The sequence below is a fragment of the Stegostoma tigrinum genome, chromosome 4 (assembly GCF_030684315.1).
Source record: "Stegostoma tigrinum isolate sSteTig4 chromosome 4, sSteTig4.hap1, whole genome shotgun sequence".
Classification (NCBI taxonomy): Eukaryota; Metazoa; Chordata; class Chondrichthyes; order Orectolobiformes; family Stegostomatidae; genus Stegostoma; species Stegostoma tigrinum.
Window position 1 is genome coordinate 79,956,423 of NC_081357.1, and position 19,734 is coordinate 79,976,156.

At 41.9% G+C, this 19,734-nt stretch overlaps 1 protein-coding gene across 5 annotated transcripts in view; it reads right to left on the reverse strand.

Annotated features, from left to right (window-relative positions):
* Positions 1-1,475: 1,475 nt before the first annotated feature.
* ift172 (intraflagellar transport 172) overlaps positions 1,476-19,734 on the reverse strand; it is a 182,322-nt gene continuing 164,063 nt past the window's right edge. For all 5 annotated transcript variants that reach the window (XM_059645467.1, XM_048530809.2, XM_048530807.2 and 2 more), the window contains 5 exons: positions 18,760-18,819; positions 14,530-14,628; positions 12,088-12,241; positions 2,612-2,703; positions 1,476-1,711 (listed from right to left, as the gene is read on the reverse strand). In XM_059645467.1, the coding sequence (XP_059501450.1) occupies positions 1,622-1,711; positions 2,612-2,703; positions 12,088-12,241; positions 14,530-14,628; positions 18,760-18,819 (495 nt within the window). In that variant the 3' untranslated portion in view covers positions 1,476-1,621. The remainder of the gene's footprint in view (positions 1,712-2,611; positions 2,704-12,087; positions 12,242-14,529; positions 14,629-18,759; positions 18,820-19,734) is intronic.

Consider the following 19,734-nt stretch of genomic DNA (forward strand, 5'->3'; position numbering starts at 1 on the left):
CTCTCCTCCCCCACCCCAGTGGGACTGTTTGTTCCTTCCAGTCTAAAAGTTAGACATGCCATTATTCTGCCATTCTCATTCTGATCACAATGTGACCTATCAACATCCTTTTTCCCCTAGCACTCCAATCACCCCCCCCTCAATTATTGCATAAATTTGCCCCCTCCACACTTTAGTTCTGGTGAAGAGGCATCTAGAATCCAAATGTCAGGTTGCTTTCTCTCCATGGATACTGCCTGACCCACTGTGATCTCCAGCACTTTTGTTTTCAGTTCAAATTCCAGCACCTGCAGTAATTTGCTCCTGCCTTATTCCTAATTAGTTGGTTTAGTGCCATGGTCTTCCCACATAGATGTGACAATCAAGAAGGCACAACAATGCCTCTTCTTCCTCAGGTGGCTCAGGAAATTTGGCATGTCTATAAGGTCCCTCACCAACTTCTACAGATGTACTATTGAAAGCATACTGCCCAGGTGCATAATGGCCTGGTATGGAAACTGCTCTGCCCAGGACCATAAAAAGACTACAGCAAGTGATGTACACAGCCCAGAGCATCACGGAAGCCAACCTTTCAACCACGGACTCCATTTACATGGCTCGCAGCTGTGGTAAGTCTGCCAACATCAAAGACCCATCGTCACCCTGTTAATGATCTCCTACAACCTCTTTCATCAGCAGAATATATAGAAACCTCAACACACGCATGAGCAGGTTTAGGAACAGCTTCTTTCCGGCCATTATCAGACTGCCGAATGGACTCTCTAGCCTCAAATAATGCTGATATAGCTAACATTAATCTTGCCTAGCACATGCCCTGTGCAATCCTATTGGCTATGTTTGGGGGCAACACTGTGGCTCAGTGGTTAGCACCGCTGCCTCACAGCACCAGGGGCCCAGGTTCGATTCCACCTTCAGGCGACTGTCTGTGTGGAGCTTCTCCCTGTGTCTGTGTGGGCTTGCTACAGTTTCCTCCCACAGTCCAAAGATGCGCAGGCTAGGTGGACTGGCCGTGCTAAATTGTCCATGATGTTCAGGGATGTGTAGATTATGTGGGATAGGTCTGGGTGGAATGCTGTGAGGGTCTTGTTGGGCTGAAGGGCCTGTATCCACACTGTACGAATGTAACTTGTACACCTCTATCTAAGCCTTTTTGATCTATACATCCTTCACATTCTATGATCTACTGCCCAAAAACAAAGCATTTCACTTTATTTTGGTACATGTGACAATAAATCAATCATTGACTCACTCAGGCAACCACAATTATTCTTTTGCCATACAACAGATTAAAGAAAATTAAATGCTTCACTTGCCAGCTGCAACATGTGACATGTTAAAAATGTAAAGATCAAATAAAAAATTCTGAAACTGTTTCTCTATGTATATACAAAGAAATTAAGAACAGGTATTTTTAATGTCACAGAATGGCACATGCAAAATAATTCAAAACTTGCACAATTTATTTTTAACAGCTTTATTTGTAAGGCAATTCTGTAAATAAATATGAGTCTTCAAAATGGAAGAAAATAAAGCAGCTCTATTGGTCATATTAAAGTTATGGGCTCAATATAATGTAGAAATAGAGCACAATTTTATAATAGGAGACCATTCTTAGCATTTTTCACTGGAAGGAAAAGCTGGCACTGGGAAGGCCTCCACACCATTGACTAACAAACTTCAACACATCTTGACACTCTGGGCTATGAGTTGTCTAGAAACAGAATGAAATATTTATATCAGTTAAAATGCATTGACCAACTTTACCATATATATATCAAGGTATTTAAATTTGAACAGAAAGCACTGGGGAAACTTAGGCCTGACAGCATTTATAGAGACCGGAACAGAGTTAACATTTCAAGTAAAGTGATCCTTTGTCAGACTTGAAATGTTAACTCTATTTATATCTACAGATACTGCTAGATCTAATGAATTTCTCCAGTACTTTATTTTTATTTCAGATTTCTGGCATCTGCAGTTTTTTGTTCTATTTACATTTGAATTCTTAATCACTGTTGATTGTTTACAAGTAACACTTGCAAATGATTTTGCCCGAATACCAACTTTTTGTAAATATTTTAAAGAAGTGTACACCCATTATGGTTGACATTTGGAAAATTTAAGATTTAAGAACTTAAATAAAACAGTAGCTACTCCAAAAAGGGTCAATTACATATTTCTGTGGAGCTGGCTAAAATATTTGTGAAGACATTGGTATAGTGATAATGTCTCTGGACAAGAAGTCCAGATACCCAGTCTATCAATCTGGGGACATGGGTTGAAATATCATCATGGCAGCAGGTAGAATGTATATTAAATCAATAACTCTGGAATTGAAAGTTAACCTTAACAAAAGGTAACCGTGATTGTCATAATACCTCATCTGATTTGCTATTGTCCTGCAGGGAAGAAAATCTATCATCTTTACGTGTCTAGCCTACATGTGACACCATACACACTGCTACACTCTTAATTGTCTCTTGGACAATTGAGGATGGCCAGCAAATGCTGTCAGCAATGATACAATGAATCTATAAGATAAACAAAATGTGTTGCTACTGGAAAAATTTTCAACATATTCTAAATATTTAAGAACTTTGCAGTTATTTACCTTTACTGCCATGAGAAATTTGTTCCAGTCATCTTTGTTTGCTGCTTTACCAGGTCTTTTGAATTCAATTTTGTTACGGAGTACTGGATAACCTAAGTACGCATAAAATAAATTACATTCAATACACGAAAATTGAATTCTGAGGTCATGTTTGTAGAGACATTATGATGTGTAAAGGGATAAAAGGGTTCAAGTTTCTGAATGTTTTTAAGTCACAAATATTATTACCCCATAAATCCCAACAGTGGGTTGGTATATGGGGCATGCAATGTGATACTGAGCGGTTAGAGCTGGAAACTCAGGAGTTCAATTCTGCTACATTGGCTGACCTCATCCAGGATGGCATCTGACTTAGTTGTGTTGTCTCCTAGACCAAATGTGTACAAACAGGCGTTCTGGGAGCATCATAATATTAGATGCATAACAGAGTAATATTGCTGCGTCCTACAGAAAAGGCATAATGTAAGATATATTCCCGAGAAAAAATAGGTAGAGGCATACAGTATTTTTGACCAAGACAAACAAAAAGATAGTTGCCATCATTACTGCTGTCCACCAAGAAGCAAGCACCTAAGGGTGAATTATGGTGAATTCAATTAATTCATCCATTAGATTAGATTAGATTAGATTGCCTACAGTGTGGAAACAGGCCCCTTGGCCCAACAAGTCCACACTGCCCCTTGAAGCATCCCACCCAGATCCATTCCCCTATAACCCACACACCGCTGAACACTACGGGCAATTTAGCATGGCCGATCCACCTAACCTGCACATCTTTGGACTGTGGGAGGAAACCCACGCAGACACGGGGAGAATGTGCAAATTCCACACAGACAGTTGCTCGAGGCTGGAATTGAACCTGGGTCCCTGGTGCTGTGAGGCTGCAGTGCTAACCACTGAGCCACTGTGCCGCAGTAATTATACTATTCACTTTGTACTGACATCCATTAAATGCATTGATCATTCAATTCCCAAACAATTTTGGTGGAGAGACACAAGCCTAATTTTGTATATAAACATGGTCTACTTTAAATTGTAAGGCATAAGAATATGAGGAATGACGAATAATCCATTAGGCCCAATTTGTCTACAGGACATATGCTTTTCACACAATAGACACTAGTCAACTCACTAGTATGCATGCAAGGTCATCAACTACATGTAATCAATGAAACATACAAAGGCTTTATGAAATTGTTTTTCTGACCCCTTTTCCATCAAATCACAATTCCAAATAATCAACCAATTCTGCAATTGAGATGCAACACACGCTCTACAGGTGATTCATCCAAAACTCCAGCAATACCAATTCCACAGATAATCCAAGTTTATCCTTATTCTTATAATCATGGTGCACGAGAACACGTTGGCCATGAGTTGTACCAAATGCCATATTGATAAGGATGTCAGTGAGCATGCTCAAAGTCAGCATCCATCTTAAATATGCAGAATGACAGATCATGACATTAATTAGCAATCATGTATTGCAACCAAAAGGAATTTCACTCCCTCAATATCCAGCTGGTGTCTGCCCACACACAAGGAATCAAAGTCAATGCCTAGTACCCCACATCATATTTTGGGGATTATGATAGGAGACAGAAAATACAACAAAGAACAGGACAGCACAGGAACAGGCCCTTCAGCCCACAATGACTGTACCTATACGTAGAGCTGGGCTGAGAAATGGCAGATAGAGTTCAACATGGATAAATGCGAAGTGATGCATTTTGGAAGGTCGAACTTAAATGCTGAATATAGGATTAAAGGCAGGATTCTCGGCAGTGTGGAGGAACAGCGGGATCTTGGTTTTCAAGTGCATAGCTCCCTAAAAGTTGCCACCCAAGTAGATAAGGTTGTTAAGAAAGCATATGGTGTTTTGGCTTTCATTAACAGGGGGATCAAGTTTAAGAGCCGTGAGGTTTTGCTGCAGCTCTACAAAACCCTGGTGAGACCACACTTTGAATATTGTGTCCAGTTCTGGTCGCCCTATTATAGGAAAGATGTGGAGACTTTGGAGAGGGTGCAAACGAGGTCTACCAGGATGCTGCCTGGGCTGGAGGGCTTGTCTTACGAGGAGAGGTTGACTGAGCTCGGACTTTTCTCTTTGGAGAAAAGGAGGAAGAGGGGTGACCTGATCGAGGTGTACAAGGTAATGAGAGGCATGGATAGAGTCGATAGCCAGAGACTTTTTCCCAAGGCAGGACTGACTGCCACGAGGGGTCACAGTTTTAAGGTGTTAGGAGGAAGGTATAGAGATGTCAGAGGGAGGTTCCTCACCCAGAGAGTTGTCAGCGCATGGAATGGTTTACCAGTGGGAGTCGTGGAAGCAGAGTCATTAGTGACATTTAAGCAACTGCTGGACATGCACATGGACAGCAGTGAATTGAGGGGTATGTAGGTTAGGTTATTTTATTTTTGGATTAGGATTATTCCACGGCACAACATCGTGGGCCAAAGGGCCTGTACTGTGCTGTACTTTTTATGTACACTCTAGGTCTATGCCTTTCTAAACTACAAACCTCTCGCCTCTATATAGTCCAAATCCCTCTATTCCCCGTCTATTCATAGCTATCAAAACATTGAAAGACATTAGATTGCTTTTGGGTTCAGAATGATCAAGGATTGATTTTAGATTAGGCAAACCCAAAGATTTAAAACACTTTTGGCTGATTTGAAGGAGGCCTGACTGAAGTCAGATGGAAGTATGGGCCCTCCTCACAAAGGAGAATTTGCTCAGAGCTGTTAAGGAAATATATTACCTCACTGAATGAGTGTATTTTGTGAAACTTCCAAGCCAGTTTGAGTGGAACTCCGAAGGCTATTAAAAGACTGAGAACATCAAAGCTCTCAATTGCACAGTTCAGAGGACTGAAATTGAGAACAGGCAGGCAGGTCAAACCTATAGATTTCACAGTCACTGTCTGTGTTTTTTGAGTTACAATGACGTGATGCTGTTGGGGAATAGATGAGAATTTGTTTTATCTGTGTTTTGAAATTTTTCAAACAATGCTACATGCAGACGACTTGTTTTGTTTTATTTCTTTTGTGAAAAAAAGTTATGTTTCCTTGATAAGGAAAATCTGCAGCCTTGTGTTCATGTTTTTATAAAAGACCATCATAATTCATTAGAATAGACTGAAATAAAAATGGTACATCAAATTCAGTTTCATTCTGGAATCTTATTTGTCTAGTTGTAACATCAAATGGGATCAGAACAAACACACAGATTTCTGGTCAACATGCATACCATGAAAGCCATGCTGCCATACAAAGTATGGTAGAATGAATCACTGGCAAAAGATCATGAGATACTGAAGAAGAACTGACTATTTGGCCCATTGACACTGTTCTGCCATTCAATAACTGAAGTGTTTCTCAGCCTCCTGACTTCTTCCCACAACCCTTGATCCCCTTGCCGATTAAAACATATCTCGGTCCTAAATACACTCAATGACTTAACTCCACAGCTCTCTGTGGCAATTATGGCTGAAGAAATTCCTCCTTATCTCAGTTCTAAAGGGTCATCCCTTCATTCTGAGGCTGTCCTCAGTCCTCGTATCTCCCATTAGTGGAAACATCTTCTCCAAATCCACTCAATACAGGCCTCTCAATATTATCTTTCTAAACTCTGTCAAGCACAGACCCAGAGTCCTCAACCACTGCTCAAATCATCAGTCCGAAGTGCCCATGATCATTCTTGCAATGCTCCCCAGTATACCCTCCAAGGGCAACACATCTTACCTTAGACAAGGGGCCTAAAACTGCTCATAATATTCCTGATGCAGTTTGACCAGATCCTTATTGAGCCTCAGCAGTACATTTCTGTTCTGTTCTATTCTGTTCTAGTTCTCTTGAAATGAATGTTTAATTCCTACACAGTCACAGTGTCATACAGCACAGAAACAGACCCTTTGGTCCAACCAGCCCTACAGCCTGTTCCTGGCCCAAATCCCTCCAAACTTTCCTATTCTTGTGCCTATCCAAGTAACATTTAAACAATGTGATTTTAATGGCATCCATCACTTCCTCAGGAAGTTCATTCCACATGTGAACCACTCTCTGAGAATAAAAATTGCCTCTCATGTCTTTTTTAAAATCTCTCTCCTCTCACTTAAAAATGTGTCCCCTTGTCTTGAAATCCCCCATCCTATGGAAAGGACAACTACTATTAACTCTATGTATACCTGTCATTATTTTATAAACATTTGTCAGGTCGCCTCTTAGCCTCCAATGCTCCAGTGAAAAAAGTCCCAGCCTATCCAGCCTTTCTTTAAATCTTAATACTTGGCAACATCCTGGTAACTCTCTTCTGAATCCTCTCCAGCTTGACAATATCCTTCATATATTTGCTGACCAGAACTGGACACAATATTCTAAATGGGTCCTCACCAATATCCTGTACAACTTTAACAAGACTTCCCAACTGCTATACTAAAGGACTAAGCAATGAAGGCAAGTGTGCTAAATGCCTTTTTAGCCACCCTGTACATATGTGACGCAAACTTCAAAGAATTAGGTACCTACACACCTAGATCCCCTTGGTCTACAACACTAGCCAAGGCCCGACCATTCATTGTACAAGCCACATTTGTTGTACCAAAATGCAACACCTCACATTTATCCAGATTGAACTCCATCTACCATTTTTCAGCCCATTTTGACCCATTTGATCAAGATCCCTTTGTAATCTTTGAAAATCTTCTTCCACCACCAATTTTGGTGTCACCTATAAACTTACCAATTATGCCCTCTACATTCTCATCCAACTCATTTATATAAATGACAAACCAAAGAGGGCTTAGAACCAATCCCTGTGGAACACCGCCAGCCACAGGCATCGGTCCGAAAAGCAAACCTCCTGCTGTTCAGCCAGTTATGTATCCAATTGGCAAGCTCACCCTGATTTCTATGTGACCTAGCTTTATTAACTTAATCTACCATGCTGAATCTTGTCAAAGGTGTTACTAAAATCTAAATAAACAATGTCTGCTGCTCTGCCACCATTAACCTTCTTGGTAACTTTCTCAAAAATCTCAATCAGGTTTATACCGCACAATTTTCCTCAAAAAACCACGGTGACTATCACGAACCAATTTTTGCCTCTGTACATGTCCTTACATCCCATCATTTATGATCACCTTAAACACAATTTACTCACAATCGAAGTCAGATTCACAAGTCTATAGAACATAGGACATTACAGCACAGTACAGGCCCTTCGGCCCTCAATGTTGTGCCGACCTGTCATACCGATCTCAAGCCCGTCTAACCTACACTATTCCATGTATGTCCATATGCTCATCCAATGACGACTTAAATGTACCTAAAGTTGGCGAATCTACAGCCATTGCAGGCAAAGCGTTCCATTCCCTTACTACTCTGAGTAAAGAAACTACCTCTGACACCTGTCCGATATCTTTCACCCCTCAATTTAAAGCTATGCTCCCTCGTACTCGCCGTCACCATCCTAGGAAAAAGGCTCTTCCTATCCACCCTATCTAACCCTCTGATTATTTTATATGTTTCAATTAAGTCACCTCTCAACCTTCTTCTCTCTAATGAAAACAGCCTCAAGTCCCTCAGCCCTTCCTCGTAAGACCTTCCCTCCATACCAGGCAACATCCTAGTAAATCTCCTCTGCACCCTTTCCAAAGATTCCACATCCTTCTTATAATGCGGTGATCAGAACTATACACAATACTCTGAGTGCGGCCGCACCAGAGTTTTGTACAGCTGCAGCATAACCTCTTGGTTCTGGAACTCAATCCCTTTATTAATAAAAGCTAAAACACTGGATGCCTTCTTAACAGCCCTGTCAACCTGGGTGGCAACTTTCAATGATCTGTGTACATCGACACCGAGATCTCTCTGCTCATCTACACTACTAAGAATCTTACCATTAGCCCTATACTTTGCCTTCCGGTTACTCCTACCAAAGTGCATCACCTCACACTTGTCTGCATTAAACTCCATTTGCCACCTCTCAGCCCAGCTCTGCAGCTTATCTATGTCTCTCTGCAACCTACAGCATCCTTCGTCACTATCCACAACTCCGACCTTAGTGTCGTCTGCAAATTTACTAACACATCCTTCTACGCCCTCATCCAGGTCATTTATAAAAATGACAAACAGCATTGGACCCAACACCGACCCTTGCAGTACACCACTAGTAACTGGTCTCCAGGATGAACATTTCCCATCAACTACCACCCTCTGTCTTCTTTCAGAAAGCCAATTTCCGATCCAAACTGCTATATCTCCCACAATTCCATTCCTTCGCATTTTGTACAATAGCCTACTGTGGGGAACCTAATCGAACGCCTTGCTGAAATCCATATACACCACATCAACCGGTTTACTCTCATCTACCTGTTTCGTCACCTTCTCAAAGAACTCAATAAGGTTTGTGAGGCACGACCTACCCTTCACAAAACCGTGCTGACTATCCGTAATCAATTTATTCTTTTCTAGATGATTATAAATCCTATCCCTTATAACCTTTCCAATACTTTACCAACAACTGAGGTAAGGCTCACTGGTCTATAATTACCAGGGTTGTCTCTACTCCCCTTCTTGAACAGGGGAACCACATTTGCTATCCTCTGAACAGGGGAACCACATTTGCTATCCTCATTTGCTATAGTTCCCTGGTTTCTTCTTAAATAAAGGTACAACATTAGTCACTCTTCAGTCATCAGGTACCTCACCAGTAGTTACAGATGATGCAAACATTTCTGCAAGGGACCTTGCAATTTCCTCCCTTATTCCCCCACAATGTTCTGCAATACATTAGGTTAGGTCCCTGAGATTTATCCACCTTTATATTTTCTAAGACCACCTGAATTTTTATATCTTTACATTGTCTAGACTCCATCTTTTTCTCCACAGTAAAAGCTGATGCGAAATATTCATTTACGACCTCTCCCATCTCCAGTGATTCCACACAATGATGACCTCCTTGAACTGAACCTATATTTTAACCTTTACAGAATCCTGAACTAGGAGTCCTAAGTCCTGAAGTGATTTATATATTTGAAGCATTTCTCCATTTAGAAAACAGTCTCTGCCTCTGAGATAGTAGGAACTGCAGATGCTGGAGAATCTGACACATCAAAGTGTCAGATGAACACAGCAGGCCAAGCAGCATCAGAGGAGCAGGAAGGCTGACATTTCGGGCCTAGACTCTTCTTCAGAAATGGGGGGGGGGGGGGGGGAGAAGGGGGATTTGAAATAAATAGGGAGAGAGGGGGAGGCGGATAGAAGATGGATAGAGGAGAAGATAGGTGGAGAGGAGACAGACCGGTCAAAGAGACGGCAATGGAGCCAGTAAAGGTGGCTGTAGCTGGGGAGGTAGGGAGGAGATAGATCAATCCAGGAAGGATGGACAGGTCAAGGGGGTGGGATGAGGTTAGTAGGTAGGAGATGGGGGTGGGGATGAGGTGGGAGGGGGGAATAGGTGAGTGGAAGGACAGGTTAGGGAGGCGGGGAAGAGCTGGGCTGGTTTTGGGATGCAGTAGGGGAAGGGGAGATTTTGAAGCTTGTGAAGTCCACATTGATGCCATTGGGCTGCTGGGCTGCAGGGTTCCCAAGTGGATGAGTTGAGGTTCCTGCAACCTTCGGGTAGCATCGTTGTGGCACTGCAGGAGGCCCAGGATGGACATGCTGTCTGCGGAATGGGAGGGAGAGATGAAATGGTTTGTGACTGGGAGGTGCAGTTGTTTAGTGCGAACCGAGTGCAGGTGTTCTGCAAAGCGGTCCCCAAGCCTCCGCTTGGTTTCCCCAACGTAGAGGAGGCCAACGGGAATAGCGGATGCAGTATACCACACTAGTAGATGTGCAGGTGCATATCTTGTCCCCGCAATAACAATCAAGAATCCCCCTTGTCCTCACGTACCACCCCACCAACATCCGGATCCAACGCATCATCCTCCGACACTTCTGCCATCTGCAATCCGACCCTACCACCAAAGACATTTTTCCCTCCCCACCCTTATCTACTTTCCGGGGGGACCACTTTCTCTGTGACTCCCTTGTCCACTCCACACCCCCCTCCAGCCCCACTTCACCCGGCACTTTTCCCTGCAACCGCAGGAAGTGCTACACTTGCCCCTACGCCTCCCACCTCAGCCCCATCCCAGGCCCCAAGAAGACATTCCACATCAAACAGATGTTCACCTGCACATCTGCTAATATTGCAACTTGCAATATCCTGGAATGCGCTGAAGGAACCCTGCAGTTCTAACAGAGCATATGCCAAGATTTGAGGTAATCTGCCCTATACTATGCGAATTTCCTATACAGAGGAGTTGACCTCTGCAACTGGTTCTACGATGAGCAGCTGAGGATGAGCAAGAATAGGAAAGAGGAAGGAACACAGACAGTCCCATTTTTGATAGTCCGTCCAAGAATAAACCATTTAACTATAATAGTAGCTAAAGCAATTCCCCTTGATTGACAATCCCAAACTTTACATTCATTCTGTTGGTAACCATCTTAATGTCTGCTCAGGCAGTGCAATAATAAAAACCATCAAAAAATTCCATCCAGAAGTTATAAATCACACGACACTGTTAAATGCAAAATATTAACTAATCACTTCTGCACATTTCCTAAATGCTTGTCTTCCATGTGTCTTTTCATGTCCTAGTTCTCTTATACCGCATATGCCTTATCCCATGGTTGCAACAAGCTAATGGAAAGGTGCTGAATTTCAACATAGAGACAGAGAGAGAGAAAAAGAAAGCTGAGTGCAACATTCAGGGCACCGGCAGAATGGCAGGAGTGGGAAGATAAATGTTGTCATCCGCAGAAAGAACAGTAGGTTAAATTTCAGGGATACGCTTTGACTCTCAACTGGCACTTCAACATGTCTGAAATCTGTTGCAGAACAGATTGTTGGTCTACGGTGGCACCCTCCAAAAATCTGTGGGCACTGAAGCAGAGCATGTAATAATAATCATCGGAGTTTGCAGAACAGTAAGCTAACCTTGCAGTACAGAAGTCTGGGTCAGCCTTGCATTACTGGGTGGCTCCTGCTTTTGTTGCAAAGGAAGCTGACACATCAACTGTCTTTTATGTATGGCATTACAGCCCTATTGGCATTCACTGCACACTGCTAAATAATGTCAATTACAAAGCAGCATGAAACAGGAAGCTGCCTGCTTCACAAGCAATGGGTAAGGTCAATCCCATACCATGATCCACTTGGCTGAAAAAATTTATGAACATGAAAGCATTAGCAAATTACATTAATAAGAATGTCAAAACTCACTAGTTCAATACAAGTAAAGCCAAAATTGACTATTGAGATAGAGTGGACTTTTACCACGTTTTTAAACTCACTTTAGAAATGGCTGAGGATTGTTCAATGTCTGGACTAGAAATTATTGTTCTAGTTCTCTTCTTTATCATCCCTGATCATAATGTGACTTGCAACTAACCCCTAACTATTCTTAGCATAAAATAACAAATACCTGTCATTATACAAGGAAGAGACTGGATCCCAGTGTTTACAGCTAATAGAGAGGCTTCGTAAGTATCGCGTTCATCTGGTGGTAGGACCTGTTCAACTCGTTGGTCCATTGACACAGTGAGAACCCAGTCCCTAATTTCCTCACGTTTATCATCCTGTGGAAACAAGAACATTTAAATACTTTTGATATGCAAGGAATTGTGAAATTCAACATTCAGTTCCTTGGAAAATTACGTCTATTTTGATCAGCCACAGTTGGCTCAGAACACCAGTCAATTGAAAAACAAAATTTGCTTGGTCATGTGGAACGGAAGTTGAAGCTATTTGGCATATCAGGACCGAAATGCAAGAAAACCAAATTCAGAAAGGGAGGAACAGTCTAAAAGCAAAAAACAGAGTGCTGTGTGGTTGAAGGATGATTGGTATGGCAATGTAACATGAACTGTTAACTATCAATCTTACTAACTTTTAACCGATTAAATTCAAATCAGGCAAGTAGACTCCAAGCCGGGGTTGGTTCTCTATAGTCTTTCCCGAAGGGTTCAATGAATATACAAATACATTTTGGTCACAAAGGTACCTATGATAACCCTGATAGGGGAAGCTGTCTCAAAGAAATTTCAGCAATAGTTTCAGCTGGCTATTTCTTGTTGCTACTTTTCAATAAACATAAACATTGGGTCATCTGCCTCCCAATGCACAACAACGGCTCCAGCTGCCAATCAAGTCCAAAATCCAGAGTTTAAGCTTACGCAGCTGAAGGCAGCCCCAACACAAGCTCTCTTCCCTCGTAACCAATTCCAACTCCAACTGGTTCCACAGCTAATCTGAGGCAGAACCAGATTCTGGTTACAGCTTTGTGGTTGTATTTTCAATTCTGAACCAAAAATGAGAATTCAAACATACACTGTATATTATTAAGTACACCCACAGGAATTTTCAGATCCTTAGCTAATTCAGATCTAATAATGGAAGACAAATGGGCTCCCAGCACTGGAGCACCAGTGGAAGATACCCTAACATGCAAAGATCAGTAACCCACTGTGAAAGTTGTCAACCTGAAGTCAGAGGCTGCAAGGAGCCAGTGAAAGCAAGTTTACTTTTATGTTTTAAGAAGCCACATGGTTGCCCTGACGCAACTTTGGAAGGTCAACTTCTCCAAGGGATATCCAGGAGCTGCAGCTGTGGCCCAGAAGCCATCATACATCTATGGCGTAATCTACTGGGTCTAACTTTCTGCCTGTCCTGAGCTTAGCTACCTATATTACTGATTAAAAATTCCAGTTGGTGACGGGAACAGGGCTACAACAATTAGCCTCATTTAGCTGCCAGCTGCTTCCCAATCCTGAGATGTCCTCATTCAAAATAGGTCAGAATCAGAATCATGGTGTTGAACTGGTAAGGAAGACCAGTGGCACAAAATTGCACGCCTTGCCCATGTCCGATCCAAATTTACACTGTTTTGAATATCAAATCTTTGCTCTGAAATGAATATTTGACCACATAACCATTCCATTACAAAAGGTCCTCAACTTCTGCATCTTTAGTACCACTAAGGTGGCTCTGTCTCAGTTTATTTGTTGCTGACATCCTCATACATGTCCTTGTTAATACTGCACTTGGCTGCACTCCACCCTCTGTAATCTTGAGATTATCACAGATTTGTTGTCTCTGACCTAACTTGCATCAAGTTCCATTCCACTATTACTTGTATGCTTGTTGACCTACATTGACCTTTAATCAAACAACATTGTAGTAGTATTCCCATCCTTGCTACTCCTATCTCCGCGATCTCCTGAACATATACAACTCTCTGAAGTATATGCGGGACTCTAACTTTAATTCCTCCACCATTGGCACCTCTGTCTTCAACTGCTGAAGTCCCTCATGGAATTAACCTTCTAAGCTACTGCCACCTTCGTTAAGCTGTTGTTTAAAATTAACCTCTAACCAAGTTTTTAATAACTTGTTCAAGGTTCTCCTGATGCGGTTCAGTGTTAAATTTTGTCTGCTAATACTTCTGCGGCGTTTCTTGTCACATTTTATTAGGTTAAAATTAAATACAAATGGGTTGTTCACAACATAGTTGTGGATTGCTAAGAATTGCAGAGAAAATAGCAACAATAAATGCCAAATAATTTCATTTGTGAAACAGAGGGCAAAAATATTTGCTTCAGTGAAGCGTTTTCAGTTCTAAAGACATTTTATTCCCCAATTTATCCAAAATCATGTCACCCAATTCAAATAATGTTCAAACTGGGCATTTTTTCAACAGAGCTGTTATCACTCAAAAACAGACTAAAGCTGCATTTGGGAAAGAAAACTTCATAAAGAAATTTCAATACAGAATTCAGATCTAATGTACAAATATGAAATCAGGATACTCTTGCCAACAGACATATCATATATTGCATAAGCCAAGGGAATTATATTTTGAACTTACCAAAATATGTTGTTTTATAGGGACAGGTATTTCAAACGGAATATCTGTATCTTGAAAATCAGAATGATCAAGTGCATCAAGATTGCCCTCCTCAATTGCCTGCAAATAGAAGATGCACAAGAACATTATGATAATCCTTAGTCACTACTTTGAAGACTATTTTATTCACAGGCCCTATTGTATCTAGGGTTTTAACTTCAAGGCAAGAACAAAGGTAACAAAAACAATATCAATTTACATTTATAAAGCACTTTTAACATCACAGAACCATCCAAAGTGCTTCACAGGAGCATTATCAAACAAAATTTAGCAACCAACTATATAAGGAGATATTAAGATGAATGATCAAAAGTTCAGTCAAAGCAGGGCACACGGTGGCTCAGTGGTTAGCCCCAGGGACCCAGGTTCAATTCCATCCCCCCGCCCCCGGCGACTGTCTGTGTGGAGTTTGCATATTCTCCCCATGTCTGCATGGGTTTCCTCTGGGTGCTCCAGTTTCCTCCCACAGTCTAAAAATGTGAGGCTAAGTGGATTGGCCATGGAAAATTGTCCATAGTGTTGAAGGATTTGTAGATTAGGTGGATTATAGGGTGATGGGTCTGGGTGGGATGCTTTGAGAACTCTGTGAGAGTCGGTGTGCACTTGATGAGCCGAAGGGCCTGTTTCCACACTGTAGGCATTCTATGAGAAGATAGGCTTTAAAAAACAGTTTAAAGGCCAAAAGAGAGATTTAGAAGATACTGAGGATTAGGGAATTTGAGGCAAAGTTTAGGACCTTGGCACCTGAAGGTGGAGTGATTAGCAATGTAAGAGTAACCATAATTGAACACAGATTTCTCAAAAGGCTATAGGGTTGAAGGAGGTTAGGCATAGGAAGGAGAAAGATAATGTAGAAATTTGAAAACGAAGACAAACTTTAAATTCAAGGCCTTCTTAACTGGGAGACAACCTAAGTCTACAAGCACGAGGGTGATCGGTGAACATGGGCAGCAGAGTTTTGGTTAGCTTCAAGTTTATTTAATGCAGAATGTCACAGTGCCCAAGATTTTTTGGAATAGTCGGGTTTAGACCATAAGACATAGGAGTGGAAGGACATAAATGCAAGTTTCACCTGCAGATGAGTTGAGCTGATATGAAAACAAGCAATTTTATGGAAATAGGATTGTTAGTAAATACATAGATATGTGGTCAGACACATCCCAAAATCAAATATGCACCGAAATCAAGAACGGCCTGGTTCAGCCTCAGACAGTTCCTAGAAATAGGGATGGAGCCTAGAGCTATGGGATGGAGTTTAGGTATGACAAAATCTTTGTGTATCCAGTATTGGATGTCAGACAAACAACCTGACAACTTGGAGAAAGTATAAAAGTTGAATGAGGTGATGGTGACACAGATTTGGATTTTATCATAGAATCCCTTCAGTGTGGAAACAGGCCCTTTGGTCCAACAAGTCCACACCAACACTTGCAGCATCCCACCCAGACCCATCCTCCTATAACCCACCTAAGCTACACATCCCTGCACACTATGGGACAATTTAGCATGGACAATCCACCTAACCTGCACATCTGTGGATTGTGGGAGGAAACTGGAGCACCAGGAGGAAACCCATGCAGACACAGGGAGAATGTGCAAACTCCACACAGATAGTTGCCCAAGAGTGGAACTGAACCCGGGTCCCTGGTGCTGTGAGGGAACAGTGCTAATCACTGAACCACCGGCCGGGTGTCAGGTTTCCACTGCATCACAATACTGAAGTGACTTCTGCTGAAACCACAAATGACATTCTTTGTGGCTGTGATTGTGAGACACTAATTGTACTCACCTTTCTTGATTTATATGCAACCTTCAAAACAGTTTATCACATCATCCTCCTCCAGTGCTTCTCTGTTGTCTGAAGGGGTGGTATTGCGCTTGCCTGCTTCCATTCATGCGTATCGAATTGCAGCCAGAGAATCCAATGCAATGGGCTGTCTTCCCATTTCCTTAATGTTGCAACAAAATCCTGAAAGATCTGTAGAAACTATGTTTGACCCTGTCCAATTGCTGTCCCTCACCAACATCATCTGAAAGCAGTATATTTCTAAATATGCCAGTACGTATATCATGGGAAGCAGTCAGAAGCAGGAATATCAGCAGCTCAGTTGTCCCTCAACTGGAGGAGGGAGGATGATGAATTTAAACAACTTTAACAACTGAGGTTTGATCAGGGACCAATTTCCTGGCAGTTGGCATTTTTCAGTGTTTGTGACTTCCTGGGAAGTTCAACAGCTGGATATAGAGGTCTATTGCTCAAGTGTTCATCAGCTACTCCTGTGTTCCCAGTGTGTTGATGGTTTGGCTGCTTGGTCCCAGCAAAAACCAAACGTCACTCTACTGCTTCCCTTGCAGCTTGAGCAGTGATCTCTATATTGGTGGCACAGAAGACGGTGCAGAGCTGAGGCCCTCTGATCAGCCTTCAGATTGGAAAGCCAGCTGCCATTGTTATTTTCCTGTCGGCCATTTCTTCACTGTCTCTTCCTGGTAACATCAGAGGTCCAGTCCACCCTTCTATCCCAGCAAACAGCTACCTGAAAAACTCCCCTATTTTCGGAAGATCCCACCTGGTGGATGCAATTCAGATGGTCAGATTGCACTTCCTCTTGAAATCTGTTCTTCACATGGCTAAATGTAATGGGATCAAGGATGAATCTGACACGACATGCTCCTATCAAATTTCCAGAGGCACAGTCACAGAAATTCTAATCTGGGTGATGGCATGTTACAATATTCCTCTGGTGGAAGTTGTTGGATGCCTGTGTCTGAGTCACATTTTCTGCAATTCCCCTACCCAAACCTGACCTGGTTTTCTCCCTGAAAGCAGGCCCACATTACATTCTTGAAGTGGTCAGTATACTACATTTTATTTAATAAAGTGACCTGAATGAAATGCTGGCTGTGTCAATCTGTGATACATCAGGTTGTACTGAACTACGTACTACCAAACAAGGACACTGCAGACTTGAACATAAGGCTGCTGCATGCCACCTCTGATGCAGCTTCTGGCAGTCACACCAGTGGTCCACCGAAATGATGAAACAATTTGAAAATAGCCTTTGGGTCAGAAATATTGGGTTCATGACAGCAATGCTTTAAATAGCTAGTTATTTTTTATTAAGTCATAACCAGAGGACATGAAGAGAAACCGCAAAGAAAGACTGTGTTAATTCCCATATTTTCATGTTTAAATTCTGTTTCTTGTAGAACGTAATCTTGTTGAACTCAAAATGATGAGGTTGATGTAATGGTTGCATTTCCAGAAGCTAGTGAACACCGTGCACTCTGGAAACATTCAATTAATATTGACACAAAGGGCACCAGGAGAGCTGTCTGCTTCCAGCCAGCTCTAGGCAAAAGGAAAAACAAGATCCATTGTGCAAAAGAGATAGCAAGAACTGCAGATGCTTGAGTTAGAGACAACACAGTACGGAGCTGCAGGAATACAGCAAGCCAGGCAGCATCAGAGGAGCAGGGAAGCTCCTGAAACTGAAATGTCTTGCCACATGATTGAAACTGGAGCTGGATGAATGCCTCAGATACATAATTCTGCAATTCTAAATCAGCTGCAGTTTGACCTTCAGCAGGAGAGCAGGACTCCAGACAGCCTGCCTTGGCCTCTTCATCTGTGTCTCCATGTTTCAGTTTGGAAAGAAGTCTGCACTTTACCTGCAAGGTGGAAACTTACTGAGCCAGGTCACCAAGGAAACTATCATTAGTCACTCTGGGAAATCGTAACTCACGTGAGCTGATTTTTAACACTTCTGGATTTACCAAAACTTGTAATCTGTAACCTATCTCCTCTTCTGTCCTGTCTTCTTTAATTTCCTGAGTGTTGTGTATGTGGGTGGGATAGCAAAACAATTCCCATACATATTTAATTTTTATTTCAATAAATAAACCCTATCTACCCTAAAAGTTTTGCTGTGGGTTTATTTCAAAAAAATGGAATCTGAAAACCAGGATTTAGGGAACGTCCTTTCGTCTAACTCAAAAAATGAGAGTAAAAAAGAAAAGACAAATAATATCTTTGTGTCTCAACTTAAGAGGGGAAAGGCAATCATAATTTAAATTCACCCCATTCCCCTTTTGTCCATGACACTTACACTTATATTGAATTGCAGAGCAAAATTTTCAAAATGACATTAATAATAGACTGAAATTAAACAATCAATCAATCAGAGGACTTACATCGCAAAGATCCAGGAAACGATTCAGGAATATAAAAGCCATGTTCTCCCAACCAATTGCCTGTTTTATTATGGAAATAAAATGATCTTTTAGTTTACTGAAGTATCGTCGTAACCAAAATTGTGTAAATGTAAAAACTTGCAAGAAAGAAAATTGAAAGAATGCCTTAATATCTCCATTCATTTTTGTGACTTATTGCAGTTCTTGCTTTAGAAGCTGCCAGATTGGACATTTAATGGAGAGTCTAGTGATGACAGGGATGTTTGTAGTGGAGAATCCCCTGTGTTATTACCCAGGAAGTAGAATATTTCCCAGGTAATTATCCAGGTAAGTCAGTAGGATCTCTCCAAAGTCTCTAGCTCTAACTAAAAAGCTGGAAATTTTTTGGAGAATTCTTGATGAAGGGTTTAAACATCCAGAGTAATTCTTGCATAGTGAGCATTCAGACTCCCATTTGGTCCTGATAAATTTCTCAATGGGTATGCCTTGTCACTTGAGATCCAGAGACCAGAAGATTTGGGCCTTTATTAACTTTCTGCTAGATACTAACTCAATTTAGTAGCCATGATGTGGAGGTGCTGGTGTTGGGACTGGGGTGGAATAAGTTATAAGCCACATGACATCAGTTTATTGTCATAGATGGCAGAATCCCTACAGTGTGGAAACAGGCCGATCAGCCCAACAAGTCCACACTGCCCCTCTGAAGACGATCCTACCCAGACCCATTCCCCTAATTTCCCATGTCTAACCCACCTAACCTAAACATCCTTGGGCACTATGGACAATCCACCTATTCTGCACATTTCTGGACTGAGGGAGAAAACTGGAGCATCCGGAGGAAACCCACGCAGACATGAGGAGAACATGCAAACTCCACACAGACAGTCACCCAACGCTGGAATCGAACCCGGGTCCCTGGTGTTGTGAGGCAGCAGTGCTAACCACTCAGCCACCGTACCGCCAAAAAGTTTATTT